This window comes from Prinia subflava, chromosome 6 (assembly GCF_021018805.1).
Source record: "Prinia subflava isolate CZ2003 ecotype Zambia chromosome 6, Cam_Psub_1.2, whole genome shotgun sequence".
In the NCBI taxonomy this organism is placed as follows: domain Eukaryota; kingdom Metazoa; phylum Chordata; class Aves; order Passeriformes; family Cisticolidae; genus Prinia; species Prinia subflava.
In genome coordinates this window covers 37,601,344-37,617,392 of record NC_086252.1, presented here as the reverse complement: position 1 = coordinate 37,617,392, position 16,049 = coordinate 37,601,344, and the positions used below count along the sequence as shown (strand labels likewise).

At 47.9% G+C, this 16,049-nt stretch overlaps 2 protein-coding genes across 3 annotated transcripts; both read left to right on the top strand.

Annotated features, from left to right (window-relative positions):
• Positions 1–228: 228 nt before the first annotated feature.
• NMI (N-myc and STAT interactor) lies at positions 229–8,972 on the top strand. Of its 2 annotated transcripts, none has more exons than XM_063401041.1 (11): positions 229–537; positions 685–801; positions 1,767–1,817; positions 3,101–3,178; positions 3,454–3,600; positions 4,599–4,706; positions 5,197–5,365; positions 5,826–5,932; positions 6,044–6,239; positions 6,861–6,967; positions 8,138–8,972. In XM_063401041.1, exons 3-11 carry the CDS (start codon positions 1,773–1,775, stop codon positions 8,414–8,416), a joined length of 1,236 nt encoding a protein of 411 aa, XP_063257111.1. In that variant the 5' UTR covers positions 229–537; positions 685–801; positions 1,767–1,772; the 3' UTR covers positions 8,417–8,972. The 2 variants fall into 2 exon arrangements, with proteins under 2 accessions (XP_063257111.1, XP_063257112.1); XM_063401042.1 differs by having other exon boundaries at positions 235–537; positions 4,599–4,697.
• A 1,659-nt stretch (positions 8,973–10,631) lies between these two features.
• On the top strand, positions 10,632–15,780 carry RBM43 (RNA binding motif protein 43). The gene is made up of 4 exons (XM_063401040.1): positions 10,632–10,849; positions 12,611–12,809; positions 13,255–13,349; positions 13,429–15,780. Exons 1-4 carry the CDS (start codon positions 10,847–10,849, stop codon positions 14,137–14,139), a joined length of 1,008 nt encoding a protein of 335 aa, XP_063257110.1. The 5' UTR covers positions 10,632–10,846; the 3' UTR covers positions 14,140–15,780.
• Positions 15,781–16,049: the final 269 nt, after the last annotated feature.

Genomic DNA, 16,049 nt, shown 5'->3' with positions numbered 1-16,049 from the left:
TTTGCCACAGAAGGAAACCCTATTGCTTATAATACAACACGTAATTCCAGAGAATTACAAAACAAATACACAAACAAATCAATAGATACACAAACAAGTTCAGCAGAGTCCGCTAAGTTTGCGTCACTTGATTTCGCAGCCGAGCCCCGCCGGGCCGGGCGAGCAGCGGCTCCGCCGTGAGGCGATGGCCGCCCTGAGGGCGCTGCTCCAGCGCCCTTCCCCAGCCCTCCGCTCCCCGCCTCTTCCCGGGATTTCCCCGTTTGCTCCACATTTGTGCCCGTCAGCCTCACTAGGGCTGGGCTGAGGGGCGGCCGGGGCAGCACCTCCTCCCTCACACCACACGGAGGCAGCGACAAGCACCCCGCTATCGCCGCGGCTCCCCGGGCGTGCGAGGGGCCGGCCGGGCTGCGGCCCCTCCCTGCCCGCGGCCGGGAAGCGAAAGCGAAAGCGGCCCCGGGAGGGCTCTGGAGGCGTCCGAGGAACCGCCGGGAGCTCGGGTGGCGCCCCCAGCCCGTCCCCGGCACTGCCCATCGGCAGGTGAGCGGTGAGGGAGCCCCTCGGGTCCCCCGCGGCGGAGGAGGAGTCGCGGGTAAACCAAGGGGAGCTATTGATTTGTGTGCTTTCACTTTTTTTTTTTTTTTTTTTTTTTTTTTTTTTTTTTTTTTTTTTTTTTTTTTTTCCCAGGAAACTGTACAGAAGTCTGAATTTTGGCTGCTCGATCCAAACCAGAAAGGGATTGCGGGACCCTCTGTTTCAAGCCTCTGAGTGAAGCAGGTTCGGCGGTGTGGGGTCAGAACCAAGGTGAGGATTCCCGAGTGAGGGGTCAGAACTGCCCGCATGGGTCGGGAATTCGGGCTGCTCCTGCTGGGATCTCCTGCTCAGAGAGTGTCTGACCTGTGGAGTATCCAGCATAAATCCTAGAGCATCAAACCTTGCCCTGGCAGCCACAGATTGGCTTGGGATCCTCTGCCCCTCCTCCTGCTCAGTGGCCTGCGAGCTTCCCCAAATTCCTGTTTATCTGCTTCCACAAAATGTTATGGCAGCGGATTCCAAATTTGAAATTATCTGCTGTGTGGAAGTGTTTCCATTTGTGTTAAGCAGGTTTCGTAGAAACCCAGCATGGCTTGGGTTGGAAAGGACATGGAAACTCATCCAGTGCCACCCCCTGCCATGGCAGGGACACCTCCCACTGTCCCAGGCTGCTCCAAGCCCATCCAGCCTGGCCTTGGGCATTCCAGGGATCCAGGGACAGCCACAGCTGCTCTGGGAATTCCATTCCAGCCCTTCCTCACCCTCCCAGCAGGAATTCTTCCCAATATCCTGCCCAAATCTCCCCTTTCCCAGTGGGAGCCATTCCCTGTGTCCTGTCCCTCCAGCCTTGTCCCCAGCCCCTCTGCAGCTCTCCTGGAGCCCTCTCAGGCTCTGGAAGGGGCTCTGAGCTCTCCTTTCCTCCAGGCTCTCAAGCACAGAATGTACAGGCTGTTCCCATGGGTGTAACAGCGCAAAAGCAGCATAAAGATACAGAACTAGCAGAACAGCAAAGTTGACTTGTGCACTGCAGAATTCCTCACACCTCTGGCTGTTATTTCCTAGTAAGGAAGGAGGCTTAAAATATCCAATATCTGTCACTTTTGCCTATGAAATTACACATTTACGTTTAAAAATTCTTTCAGCTCAGCACAGCTTCTGGTATTCCTGATATTCTATTGCATAAAAAATCCCCAAACACTACACACAATGTTGTCATTTTTTTCCTGTTCCCTCAGGTGTCCATGGATTTTATGAGCCCCCCATTATCTCTAGAAGACAATGGGTTTGTAAGTATTTCCTGATGTGCTGCCTGGGAGTAAAATCTGTATTTGACTTTTGCATCTCCGGCTGAAAGTTTGTGCTACCACTGCTTCTGCTTGTCTCACCTTCTTCCACCCTCTAATACTTGGGACATTCCTCATTTCCACCCCCTGTTTCCCATTCCCAAGTTTCTGCATCACAGATCCTCTGGGAGCTTTCTGTCCTGCCTCTCTTGCTCATGTGTCCCTGTGGAGGATTTTAGGGGAATTTCCCTTTTCCTGGGATTCAGCTCCAGCAGTGCACAAGTGGTTTGGATGGGACTTTCCCTGGCATTTCTTGTGTTTTCTTTGGTTTGTGGTTTTTTTCTTCTTTCAGGATGGAAACTGTTGCATGAAACCATTTTTAAGTAAAAAACAGGCATCTTTTTCTTACTAACTTCCAGCTGTTGCTGCATCCTTTTTATTCCCTGCACTTAATCCCTGGAGTGAAGGAATATTTTTCCCATTTTAATTAAGACACAGATAGGTATTTTTCTGTTGCTTAATTCGAAACTGGTAGAAATACTTCATATTTTATTATTTTTAGGAAATATCCAGCATTACCAAGAGAACTGACAAGACCATCTAATTCAGATCTTTTCCATGGATTATCTAATTTAGACCTTTTCCATGCCTAAGTTTCATGGTTCCAAATCAAGCTTTATGTAATCTTGAGTAAAAAGAGAGGGAATATTTCAGCAATTCTCTTTGGATTTATTTTTTTTTTTTCCTGCAGAATATTGCAGCCATAGAAACAAAACAGAACAGAGATTTTTCTCTCTCCTTGGGCTTTGTAGCTTCCCTGCCCTTGTGAACTTGTGCCCTGAATTTCAATTCTGAAATGGTTCTTTTATCACCTTCCTTGATATTTCCTTTTATTATCCAATCTCCCTGGGCTTGGAAGATCAAAATCCCATTTTCACTTTTTTTTTTTTTTATTGACACCTCCTCCTGGAGGAACTGCTGAGAAAGCACAGAGCTAAACATTTGTGGAACCCCACAAATGGGGGGCTTAGTTCTGTGTGGAAAAACATGGAGACAGCTTGGTTTATTATTTAGCTAAATATTAACCTGTGGAATTTAGCAGTTGGATAATTAGCAAATAATAATGGCTGGCCAGTAATTCACATTTTCGTAGATTTTTGTTCTGTCCAGCCATTAAAATAATTCAGTGATTTGACCAAAGTGAATAATATCTTAAATATTTGTTTATTTTTAAAATTTGTTGCCCAACAGAGGAGAAAATCAACATGTTCCTCTTCTCTCTGCAGACTATGGTACCCACTGATCCACCTGGGACATCCAAGGAAGAGCTGGAAAAACTTAAGGAAGAGCTGAAGATGTGGAAGGCAAGTTCTGTAAAGCACAGGGAATCATGGAAATTTGCTAAAAGACAAAGATCAGTGCATCCTTCTAAAATCAGATCAAATCCCCCACATTTAGAACATCTTTAATTTGTTCTGTTCTTCAATGCTCTGTGCTCATGTTGATCCCACTCTTGTAAGTTTAATTTTACCCAAAGTGTTAAAAATAAAGAAATACAAAGGGCTTACTCAAGGTTTTGTTTGTTCCTGTAGAAATAAATCTTTATAGAATGTAAAATCTTTTTCTTTTTGCCACCCAGGAAAGAGTGGAAGAGGCTGAGAATGCCAAAGATGCCCTTCTTGTCTCCAAATCAAGTGCTGATGCAGAGTGTGAGAGGGCAGAGAAGAGGCTGACAGAGCTGGAGGAGCAAGAGAAACAGCACAAGGCCAGAATTGCCAGCTTTGAGGTATGGAGAAGGCTGGTGCTGTTTGGAGGGCTGGGAAGGAGCTGTGGGTCAGGAAAATGGGAGGATTATTCCCAGTTTCAGTGGCTTTACCTCTGTGCTGGCTGTACTGGTCGAATGTTCCACATATTTTTTTGCTGCACTTTCGTTTTCCACTGGCAGGCAAAGAAACAGTGCAGTAAACTGGATCTATTTTGGGATGAAACCTGACAAAACCGAACTTCCTCTTCCAAAATTCTCCCCTAGGGATGAGTTTCAAGTCGGGGTGAAGTGGATAAAGCTCAGTGGGTTGGTTCCACTGCTTTGCCAACTCCCTGTTCTGTGAGAGGTCACAGCACCCAAAGGATCAGCATTCCTTAAGTGCCAGTGAGCTGGGCAAGAGCCAGGGCCTGACTAAGAGGGTTTTTCCTTCTGGAACTGCTCAGTTCCAGAGCCCCTTGGTTCATTCCCTCAACATTCCACGTGCAGTAACAGCAGAAGGTTCCTCAGGCTGCCTGGGAGGTGCTGTCAGTGAGCTTTGGTAAATCACTGATGAGAAATGGTGCCTCCAAGCTGCTCAAATACAATTAATAGCTTAAACACATTTGTGTTGGTGAGAGGATTTTCTGAAAGCTGATTTTGGTTCTTTAATCACAAAAGTTTGGAATGATATCCAGGAAAGGTCATGATCACCATCAGTCTTTGGGAAATGGTCCAAGTGCCTGCAGTGGTTGCTGAATTTCCAGGAGCCACCTTCTGATTGTGGCTGCCTGGAGTGACAACATCTGCTCTGTTTCCTTCTCATCCTGGCACATTCCCTGGCCAGGAAATCCTGGATTTGGATAACTTGGTGTCCAAGCAGGATTCATTGTTCTGGAGGAATTGCAGAGCAGGCAGGAGGGGGGAGAAGGACATGAAGAGGAAAGAGCAGCAGCATGGCAGAAACTGCCCAGGTTTTGCTGAAATATATTTTCGTCTTTATTAAAGTGTTTAAATTTGCATTTCATATTTTTGGCCTGCAGCAGGAACTCCTTCTGCTAAACCAAGAAAAAACTGAGCTGAAGAAAGAGATTGAAAAGCTCAAAGAAGACCTGGAAGAATACAATTCCCAGGATAATCTGGTAAAGGAGGTGAAATAATTGGAAATTTGTCTTTTAGAAGGGCAGAATTTAATTTTCAGAGAATTGTTTTGATTGGAAGTGACCTTAAATCCCATCTCACTCCAGGTGTCCCCAAGGGACACCTTCCACTATCCTGGGCTGCTCCAAACCCTGTCCAGGCTGGCCTTGGACACTTCCAGGGATGGGGCAGCCACAGCTTCTCTGGGAAACCTGAGCCTCCCCACTGAATTTGTCCCTCTCAGACTCTTGGGGCCACTTATTCAGCATTTGAACATCTGCTAATTTCAATATAAAATAAACCTGGAGGTTTCTTATTTTCCCTGGCAAGACAATTTGAAGCAGGCAGAGGATATGGAAATAAATCCAAGAGGGTACTGAAGGCGTGAGAGGAATGAAAACAAGCAGACATTTATTAAATGGAAGGCAGTGGAATAAAAAATATTCATGGCATTGGTAATTTTTAAGTTCTGTTTTTCCTGTGTCAATTCTAAAATTGGAGATTCAAAAGAAGGTGGCAGAAATGAAACTGAAGTTCAGTCACCTGGAAGAGATGAAGGATGATGGGGCAGATGCGAATATGGACACACACTGTGTTTTTGGGACAGCCACAAAAATCCCCTTCAGGCTCAACCAGAACCAGGCCCTGCTGACCTTTGAAGATGAAGAAGGTGGGATGAGTATTTTAATTATGAAATTGATGACTCTGATGTATTTCACTGGGTAGTGGTGTGGTTTTCCCCCAAGGGTATTTTGAATGGAATGGCAAAAAATCTTGTGTTAATATTTTATAGAATAAGAGCATCTTTTGACAGCTTAAAAGTTTTACTGTTCCCACTCAAAATATATTGTATGTGTATAATTAATATTATATCTGCTATATTTATCATATATTATTTAAACAATATTGCTTATTGTTCATTATCATTATAGTTGATGTAATATTTTGTTATTATATTATTTGACCCACATAAAACCACAGAGATTTTATGGAAATAGACGTGGATCTGGTTGCCTAATTATTATTTATTTCTCCTTTACTGATGCAAAAGCAGATTTTTTTAAGAGACTGGGGAGTAATTTGGGGTTTGCAATGATTAAACAAAGCTTTCCATATCTGATTTCCCTCAGTTGCCCAGAGACTGACAAAGATGAGCAAGCACTGTGTGAAACTGGACAACAGAACAGCAAATGTGACTGTGAAGCCTTTTGAACTTGACATGGGGTTCCAGTTTGAGGTAAACAACTGAAAGATGCAGCTCTAAAAATCTGAGTTCTTTAAAAGCTTTAGGTTCTGGTTTTTTCCAGTGTTTTCAGTCACAAAGTGCACAAAAATTTGATGTTTTTAGCTCTGTGTCACTGTCTCTGGAAAGAAGATCAACGTTTCAGCAATCCCTGAGCTTTCCATTGCTGAAGACTGGATGAGAGACAAACTTGAGCTGCATTTCTACAAGACTGAGCAGGCAGCAGGAGGAGGAGAAATACAAAATGTGACCTACAGCAAGGGGTCTGGGACAGCTGTCATCACATTCCTCAAACCTGGAGGTAGAGTCTGGAATATTTTCTTACCCAAATTCAGGCAGAATTGTCCAGCCTGGGTTCCATTCTGGGGTGACCACTGAGTGTTGCAAACTCTTCTAACACAGGGGGAGTTCATGGATCCCTCAGAGATGTGGGTAAATAAAGCAGTTTTTCATTAAATCCTTTTGGAGCAAACATAACCTGCTCCCAGCTCATGAGCTTGCTTTCTGAACTTTTCCAAAAAACCTGGTTTTTTTTCCTCTGCATTGCCAGACACTCCTATTGCAAGCAACAAATCAGGAAAATGTGTTTGATTTTAGCTCCTGTTGCACGACAGTGAGGTTGGACAGGCATTCCTATTGCCCAACTGGATGGAATTCCATGATCAGTGGTGCCACATGCACTTAGAGCAGCTGCTTTAGATTTATTTCAGAGCTTTTGTGGGCATTTAATGATGCTGCTGCTTTGTTTTTCTTGGAAGTGCCAAGTAAACTTTTTGCAGAATGCACATGAAGAATCCACAAGTGTGCCATCCTACATTGGCTTCTACATCCACAAAGATGAGTCTGGCCTTTGCAATGTTTGTGAAATATTGGTTTAATTATACTAAATAATTAACTGGGTTGTTTTCTTATTCTCTTACAGCAAGCAACAAGTTTGTGGGATGCACTGAATACCCTTTCTGTGCAGAGGGAAGGTCCTTCAACCTTTCTGTCTCCCCAGATTTTAATTTCCACTTGAGCAAGTTTCAGGTAAAAGAATCTGCTCCAGGCTGATGGAACAGTGGGAAATAGGATGGGCAGAGTTTTCACTCCTTCTGTGTGAATTTAACAGTGTGAGTGTGAAACAGGCTGCTGAGCTCATGTGTTGCAGTGTGGAAGCTGGAATTTGTTTTTAAAGGGTGTGCTTGTCTTTCTTTGATGCAAATATCCCAGCACTCCCCACATGGCTGCTCTGGGCTCTCTGGGAAGGAGGTTGAGCACAAAGTTCTCCAAGTCACAGAGCTCTGTCAGGATCCCAGAGTGCTGCAAATGCAACATTGGCTCATCCACACCCCTTCATTCAGCCCAAATCGTGACTCTGTCACACAGAGCTGGCTCATCATGTTCTCCCTCCAGTTGATGATGATGTAGATGGTGATTAGGTCAGTGCTGTGTATATAATTAGGCCTTTGTAATTAAGGCATGGGTTGCAGGACACCCAGCAGGGTTCTCTGCAGGTCTGGGGCGTGTCCTGGCAGGGATTTCCTGGGCTGGTGCTGTCTGGAGCCATCACAGATCCCCAGATCAGAGTGTGGGTGCATCAGGGAGTGCAGGACACACCAGTTAAGGTGTGAATCTGAATCATGGAGTCACAGAATCTCCTGAGCTGGAAGGGACCCACAGGATCGTGGATCCAGCTCCTGGCCCTGCACAGACACCCCAAAATCCCACCCTGGGCATCCCTGGGAGTGGGATCCAAACTCTCCTGGAGCTCTGGGAATGTCACCACTCCCTGGGGAGCCTGGGCAGTGCCCAGCACCCTCTGGGAAAGAACCTTTGCCTCAGATCCAACCTAAATCTGCCCTGGCCCAGCTCCAGCTGTTCTTCCTCTGCTCCCAGAGAGCAGAGATCGGAGCTGTCCTCCAGGAGGAAGCTCCAGACTGGGATGAGTCTCCTCTCACTCTCCTCCAACAAACCAAACGCCCTCAGCTGCTCCTCCACGGCCCCTCCAGACCCTTCATTCTATATGAATCCAGAATTCCTGCTCTTTCCAGAGAAATTTCCCCTATCTAAAGTCTTAACCTCATCAAAGATCCCAGCCACACCCCAGCGAGGAATTGAGTTCCCGTCTCTCCCAGTTCCTTTGGCTGCTGTGTAATCCAGGGTTCTGTTCTTTTCATGTAAATTCATGTAAAGAATTACATGTTCTTTCCTCCCCAGCCATACTGCAGGGTTTCCAAGAAGACCATCCTGCTGAAAGGAATCCCAGAGCTGGAAGAGGATGAGGAAACCGTGCAGGACATGATTGAAATTCACTTCCAAAAGCCCAGCAACGGTGGGGGGGAGATAGAGAACATCAAATACACCTCCAGAGGAGCAGCCTATGTTTGTTTTGAGGAGGATACTGGGAATGCCACCTCGGAAACCACAGGGGACTCAGGAAGGTCTGAGGGTTTGTTCCTCAGAGGCACAGGAAATTCTGTAGGTATTGTGTTTTAATGTGAGGAATTCCTGCCTTTCTGTTTTGTCTCGTGGCACTGACTTCATACAGAAGTCAGCAAAACTCCCTGCCTGTGTTCCAGATTAAAGGCACAGACCAAGCTTCAGCAGCCACTGAAGCACAATCTCAGATTTTCTGCAGCTTTACAGATTTTATACCTTGCAGATTTTAAAATATTCCAGAGTGGGATGAGTGGATTGTCTCTTACATTCTGGATACAAAAGCCATATTTAATCCCAATGCAAGCCTCCTCACAGTCCTGCCTTGTTGAGGTGCCACAGCTTCAGAAGGTGGCTCTGACACAACTTCAGTCCTGCTGAGGTTGCTGAGTGCCACCAGAACTCAGATACCTGAAATTTCATAAAAGCTATCTTATCAAATCAGTGATGGAATTAAAATAGAAAATGAGAGGTGCAAACCCAAGAGACTGCATTTAAGAAATGCCCGGGCATTTGCTGCCTGTAGCTGTTGAGCTTCTCTGCCTGTTCATAGCCTGTTTTGTTGTTTGATTTTAATACTTGTTTCTGCAATTAAATTCTTCCTCATTTTTGTTCACGGTTTTGGTTATTTTAAACCGTTACAATCAAGGATTGAGCTGATGCTGGACCTGGTTTTGTAACCCTGCTGGAGGAACAGCCCTGAGGGATCTGGTGATCCCAGGCTGGGGCTGGGAGGGCTTGGAGAGAGTAATTTTCCAAGAAGGAATGTTTTTTCTTTGCTGCTGTCATCCTTGGAAAACAAGTCCTCCTCTGACTTTGCACTTTGGCCACCCTTGGGGGCTGAAATGGTTTGGCCCCAACAATCTTAACTCCAAACTAATGTGAGCCTGACATTGAAAATAATTTATTTTTGGGGTATTTGACATCTTGACATGCAGGGAAAGGAGAGTGCACTGAGAAGAGCACTGCAAAAATACCTCAGGGGTTATTATTCCAGACAAACTGTTAATTGGCAATGGATAAAAGTTGAATATGGAAAATTAAAAGGCTGCAAACACCAAAGTTTATTTTGAATTTGCTGTCCAGTGAGATACATGGGACTGTAGCACCTCTCACTGTTGAGGGCATGCAAAGGCAGGGATTGATTACCTGACCATTGTAAAATAATAATAATTACCTCAAACAAAGCAGTGCTGAAGAATTTATGGAGACTGTGCACTTTTGCACTCTCAAAAACTTGGTAAGACCAGACACCTGAAAAAGAAAGGGGAAGAAAACTCAGAAAGGTAAAAATTGTCATGAATTTCAACTGTACCTCACTGATAAATATTGAGAAGTAAATCCTTAAAAACAAAAAGGCTTAAAATTCTCATAAGGTGTCACTCATAAGGAGTAGTGAGAACCTGCAGGTTTTAAAGTCCAGAAAATAAATCAGAATTTTTACATTTCAAAGACAATGTCTGTAAAAGTCTTGCTTTTGTCCTGGATGAATTATGGCTTGTGATGATTGCCCTGTTAATTTTTAAAGCAGCAGTGGTGCTTTAAAGGCTGGAGACTGGTTTTAACAATGAAAAATAAGAATAAAGCATCAGTGATGTTTCTATAAATGTCAGAATCCTTTTTCCTCCCTGCTGGGGCGACTTTTCTCTCAGGCTGGGAGGTTTTTATACCCAAATTACACACAGGGACATTTCCCAGCTGCAGCTTTCACCCAAACCTCGGTGTCCAGCCGGGCTCGGGGCTCTTTGGGGCCACGGCAGCTTTTGGGGTGCCCTGGGGGTGTCCCTGATGGGATTTGGGGAAGGAATTCCTGCCTGGGAGGGTGGGCAGGCCCTGGCACAGGCTGCCCACAGAAGCTGTGGCTGCGCAGGATCCCTGGCAGTGTTCCCTGGGTGTCCCTCTCCATGTGTGTCCCTGTTCCTGCGTGTCTCTGTCCCTGCCTGTCCCTCTCCACGCGTCTCTGTCCATGTGTGTCCCTGCGTGTCCCTCTCCATGCATGCCCTTCTCCCTTGTGTCGTTCTCCATGTGTGTCCTTGCCCCTGTCCCTGCGTTTCCCTCTCCATGTGTGTCCCTGTCCCCCCGTGTCCCTGCCCATCCGTGTCCCTGTCCCTGCGTTTCCCTCTCTGTGTGTCCCTGTCCCCCCGTGTCCCTGTCCCTGTCCCTGTCCCAGCGTTTCCCTCTCTCAGTGTCCCTGTCCCCCCGTGTCCCTGCCCATCCCGGCTCCCTGTGCCCATTCCCAGCCCGGCAGCTCCAGGCAGGAAGGGCGGGCCGGGCGCGCTGTGTCCGGGCAGGGCTGGAGGCGGCCCCGCCGCTTTCGCTTTCGTTTCTCCGTCGGGCCCGCTCGCTCCGGGCCCTTCCCGGTGGGTTCCCCGTCCCAGCGGGATCCCCGTGCCGGTGGGATCCCTTCCCGGTAGGATCCCTTCCCGGTGGGATCCCGGTCCCGGTAGGATCCCGTCCCGGGGGGATCCCGATCCCGTCGGAGCGGCGACCATGGCAAGTGCCGGGGGAGCGGGGGGAAAGCGTGAGGGGCTGGGCCAGGGGGAGCTGGGGGAAAGCGCTGGAAAAGGGTGGAAAGGGAGCTGGAGAGGGATGGGGGGCCAGCACACAGGGAATGGCTCCCACTGCCAGAGGGCAGGGCTGGGTGGGAGATTGGGAAGGGATTCCTGGCTGGGCTGGAATTCCCAGAGAAGTTGGGGTCCCTGGAAGTGTTCCAGGCCAGGCTGGACGGGCTTGGCGCACCCTGGGATGGTGGAACGTGTCCCTGCCATGGCAGGGCTGGGATGAGCTTTAGGATCCCTCCCAAGCCAGAGCAGTGCGGGGTTTGCCACGAAGCCACAGCAGAACCCCGCGTTCACCGGAGCCGCTGCCCCATCCCTCCATCCCTCCCTCCATCCCTCCATCCCGGCGCATTCCCGGCGCATCCCCGGCCCCTCCCGCAGCGCCCAGCCCTGCCTGCGAGCAGCTGCTCGGCACAGACGCGTCTCGGGAGTGATTCAGCACAAACCGTGTGTTCTTGGGGTTTTTTTTTTCCCCTAACCCCACTAGCAGGCCCGAGTGTTGCTCCCAAACACCAGCTGGGAAGGTGTGAGGGCTGTCTGGCAGCTGAGCCGAGCTCCGGCTGTGCCAGGCGTGAGAAAATCCCGCCTTGCAGCTTGGAAGCGCCCTGTTTGCATTCCCTCCGCGCTGCCTCCCTACAGCGGGGACCTGCTCTCACACGAGCTTCACCGCCAGCATAATTGGCTACTGTAATTAATTAAAAGCTCCTGGCTCTCGGAATTTGATGGGGAGGGGATAAAAGGAGGTTGCGGAGCCTCTCGCTGGGTTTGTCCCCAGGATTTTGGACACACATCGCTCCCTCAGCAGCACATTCGGCTCTGGAGATGGAGCTGGGATCGTGTTTTAGGCAGCCCAGGCCCAGAAAAAAAATCCTTAAGAGAAGTTAAAGAGTTCAGATGGAGTGACTGACCTCAGTTACTGACAGCTCATTCCCACAAACGCTGCCGTGCAGGCAAACCATATTTTCCTCCTTCCTTCCAAAAAGTCAGTGAACTGCTCCTAAATTTAGTCAGTGCTCCACAGTTTGCGGTGATTTTGCCGTGATATTCCCAGTGAAATGTTACTGTTTATGTCTGGGTAATAAGTATGGAGGTAAAGTCTGCTCTTCCTAACAAGATACGGATGCAAATCCTGTTTGGGATGGGGTTTGTGTTTGCTCCTGGGGGTTTGGCGCTGGTGGAAATCCTGTGTGTGGTTGGTTGGTTCATGCGCTGCGAGTCTGGGCTGGCTGGGATTGTGTTCTCCCAATTTAACCAGGTTATCCGTGTGATAAATGGAGAGGTCTGAGTCAGAGCACAGCCCGAGATCCCGGCTCTCCCGAGTTTAACAAGGATCTGCCCTTCCACTCTGCAAGGATTCCTTGCTGAGCACCACGTGCAGGCACAATTTGTCATTCTCTTCTGATTTTGAGTATTACAATCAGAGGAAACCACGTTGTCAGTGGGACTTTCCAGCTGAGAAACTTGAGTTTAGTGCTGATTTTTATCTAAGAAGATACTGAGGGTGTTAAAATGGCATTTAAAAGCATTTCTTAGTGCACAGTGATGCAGGTGCCCAAGGCAGCCTGGCAGGCACTGAGAGCTGATTGAGCAGGATTAATTAACCCCTAAATGCACAGTGCAGCGGGAATGGGGGTCTCTCCAGGGGTGGGGATCTGGGAGGTCCCTGCTGCATTTACCATGTGCCATCTCTGCACAGGCCACGGGCCAAGCTGCCAGATCCACGAGGACAATTGTCATTGCTGGTGTCCCAGCTGGCCTCCTGCAGGATGATGTCATGGCTGACATCCTCACCATCCACTTCCAAATGTCCAGGAATAACGGCGGGGACGTGGAGGAGGTCACGTATCCCACACGGAGTGAAGGAGTTGCCCACATCACCTTTGAGGATGAGGAAGGTATTTGAATTAATATATTAAAAGTACAGTCAGCCCCCAAAGAATTAGCCCAGAATGTTGATCCTGAGCCAAATGATTTTAAATTGGGATTTTACAGAACTGGGAGGCTGAAGCCTCTCTGGCAGTCAGGTCGAGTTTCAGGGTTTCATTTCTGCTCGTTGCAGTAATGACTCACTCGTCATGCAGAGCGTTGTGTTTGTTTTGCAGGAACAAATTTATGCCATGAATAACGTATCATTTTTGTAGCCAGGCTCTGGGGAATAAATCTCTGCCAATTAACGTGCCAAGGAGACAGGCTGGTGTCTCTCTGAGCAATTTGGAGTAATACATAAAATATTAGGTGAGGGTATCGAGCGGCCTGCACGTGTGGGGGTACATGAAGGGCTCCAGCAGGCTGGAGGTGACTGTCTCAGTGCTCAACAAGTGATTCTGGGTTTGTTTTTAGTTGTGGAGCGTGTTCTGAAGAAGGATCAGCATCTCCTGCAGGACAGGAGGCTGCCCAGGCTCTACCCCCTGACGGTGATGCGCTACTGCGACAACGTGAGCTCCCCCCTAATCCATCCAATTATGCTCCGTGCCTAATTAACCACCCCTTAACTGCTGCAATTCTCAATTCCAGGTCTTCCTGTGTGTCACATCCACCCTCAGCATGGCTGTTTTCAGGGATCGCTTTGTTTTAGAGGATTTGGTGGAGGAGGTGAAGAAGCAGAGCCCGGCTTTGGATTTTGGGCCTTTGCAGCCTGACGGGCAAATGGCCGTGCAAGGGCCCTTCCCAGCACTCCGAGAGCTGAGGGAATTCCTCTTGTGGAAGGCAAAATCCCTCTCAGAGGGGGACAAAAGAGAGGGGAAACCCCATCAGAGACTGAGGAGGGAGCTGCAGGAGCACAGAGGTGCCACGGAGATGAGGAATTCCTCACAGAGGGAAACACAAGTGGTGCTCCTGGACACGGATATCTATCTCTACATGAGGTCCTTTCACCCCAAAGCGTTCCAGGGCAATGCTGTTGTCATTTCTGGTGTCACTGATGGTGACATCACCACGGTGTGCATTGAGAGTGCTGGCAGGAAGGCTGGTGCTGCACACGGGTTAAGGGCCAAGAAAACCATTGAATGTTTCTCCGTGGAGCTCCAGAGGATTTTACGTAAGGAGAGGATCTGCTTCAAGGAGCGCAGCAGAGCTGAGAAGCACAGGTACAAACAGCTCTGTGAAAGGCTAAAACCCCGGCACCCTGGGGTGCTGGTCCTTCCTTATGACACCCACATCGACCTTGTAGGAACTTCTGCAGGAATTTTGGAGTTCACAGAGGACGTGAAGAGGCACACCGGGTAGGAGGGAGTGTTCTGTGGCTTGTGTTCCTCACCCACACTGCCTGAGGCCCTGTGGCACTGGGTCACTGGGATGTCACTGGGATGTCACTGGGATGTCACTGGGATGTCACTTTGTCCCACCCACAGTCTGGCAATGCTGCACAGGGGGGTGACCAAGCCTGGCTCCCCTCAAATACCAAATTAAAGTCAGAACAAGAAACCAAAGATCTCTACACTTAGAGAGCAAAGAATTTAATTTAAGCCTCTTCCGTCCAGGAAGAGCCACATTTTCCTTTTGATACCTCAGTGCATTCTCATCCCAACTTGCTGTCAAGGAGTGCATGATGAGAAAAGAATTTTTTTTTTTAAGCTGGGTGGGCCAGCTTGCAAGAAACACTGCAGAGGAGTTCTGTGAGGAGTTCTGTGAGGAGTTCTGTGAGGAATTCTGTGAGGAGTTAGTTCTGTGATGAGTTAGTTCTGTGAGGATTCCTGTGAGGAGTTTTGTGAGGAGTTAGTTCTGTGAGGAGTTAGTTCTGTGAGGAGTTAGTTCTGTGAGGAGTTAGTTCTGTGAGGAGTTAGTTCTGTGAGGAGTTCTGTGAGGAGTTCTGTGAGGATTCCTGTGAGGAGTTAGTTCTGTGAGGAGTTCTGTGAGGAGTTCTGTGAGGAGTTCTGTGAGGAGTTAGTTCTGTGAGGAGTTAGTTCTGTGGGGAGTTAGTTCTGTGAGGAGTTAGTTCTGTGAGGAGTTCTGTGAGGAGTTCTGTGAGGATTCCTGTGAGGAGTTAGTTCTGTGAGGAGTTCTGTGAGGAGTTCTGTGAGGAGTTAGTTCTGTGAGGAGTTAGTTCTGTGGGGAGTTAGTTCTGTGAGGAGTTAGTTCTGTGAGGAGTTCTGTGAGGAGTTAGTTCTGTGAGGAGTCCTGTGAGGAGTCCTGTGAGGAGTCCTGTGAGGAGTTCTGTGAGGAGTTCTGTGAGGAGTTCTGTGAGGAGTTAGTTCTGTGAGGAGTTAGTTCTGTGAGGAGTTAGTTCTGTGAGGAATTCTGTGAGGAGTTAGTTCTGTGAGGAGTTCTGTGAGGAGTTAGTTCTGTGAGGAGTTAGTTCTGTGAGGAGTTCTGTGAGGAGGTGACCACAGCAGCCAGGAATGGGGACCTTTCCTGTGGCCTTGATCTGCAGAGGGACCTTCTCCCCGTCGAGGTGCACAGAGAAGAGAGCTGGGACACCTGGCAGAGCAAAATGCACATGAAGTGGACAGGACTGAGGAAGCCTGGAAAATTCCTCCCTGGAGGAGACAGGCAAGTTTGTTTTCATAGGAGCAGTAATGGTTTTTTGGTTTTTTTTCCAGCTGTAAGTGCTTCTGCAGCATCTCTTGACAGCATGTTATTTAAACATGAAAGTGTGTCCAGAGATTTGATGGGAAAATTTGGAGGCATTCAGACTTTGGAATGAGATTCTGTTCATGTAAATCTGTTTCTAGATCCATTACAAGGCCGCAAAGGTTTTGGTTTTTTTAAACCAATTTAGAAAATAGCTTTTATTTTGTGATATCTTTGTGTTTAGAATAGTTTGTCAAAATACCCAGAGCACCATCTCTTCTGCCTGATGTGCAGGGGAAGTTTTAGGGGTTCATGCCATTAAAGAAAGTTGTCCAAAATGTCGTGTCTGTGTTATTTTAACCAAATGCCAGGTTTTTGGTTGGAAGCCCAAACCTGAAGCCCAAGAAATGCCTGAGGCATTTTCCTATCACCACTGATTATCCATTGCAGTGTATTAAAAATGATTGTCAAAGCAGCAAGCTGAGAGCTGCAGTGCTTGGCTGAATTGGGAGGGGGCAGCAATATTTAGAGATTTCATCCTTTCCAGGTTCCCCCGTGCTCTGCAGGTTCTCCAAGGGGCTCAGGGATGGGAAACTCTGGAAAACTCCCCCTGGATCTCTTTGGGG

Bases quoted from the DNA above. Each gene is read 5' to 3' on its own strand.
- NMI (XM_063401041.1), top strand. From the start codon at position 1,773: ATGGATTTTATGAGCCCCCCATTATCTCTAGAAGACAATGGGTTT. The intron at 4,707-5,196 runs GTGAAATAATTG...CTAAAATTGGAG, and splicing joins AGGATAATCTGGTAAAGGAG to ATTCAAAAGAAGGTGGCAGA. The intron at 6,240-6,860 runs GTAGAGTCTGGA...ATTCTCTTACAG, and splicing joins CACATTCCTCAAACCTGGAG to CAAGCAACAAGTTTGTGGGA.
- RBM43 (XM_063401040.1), top strand. The intron at 12,810-13,254 runs GTATTTGAATTA...GTTTGTTTTTAG, and splicing joins CACCTTTGAGGATGAGGAAG to TTGTGGAGCGTGTTCTGAAG. The intron at 13,350-13,428 runs GTGAGCTCCCCC...TCTCAATTCCAG, and splicing joins TGATGCGCTACTGCGACAAC to GTCTTCCTGTGTGTCACATC.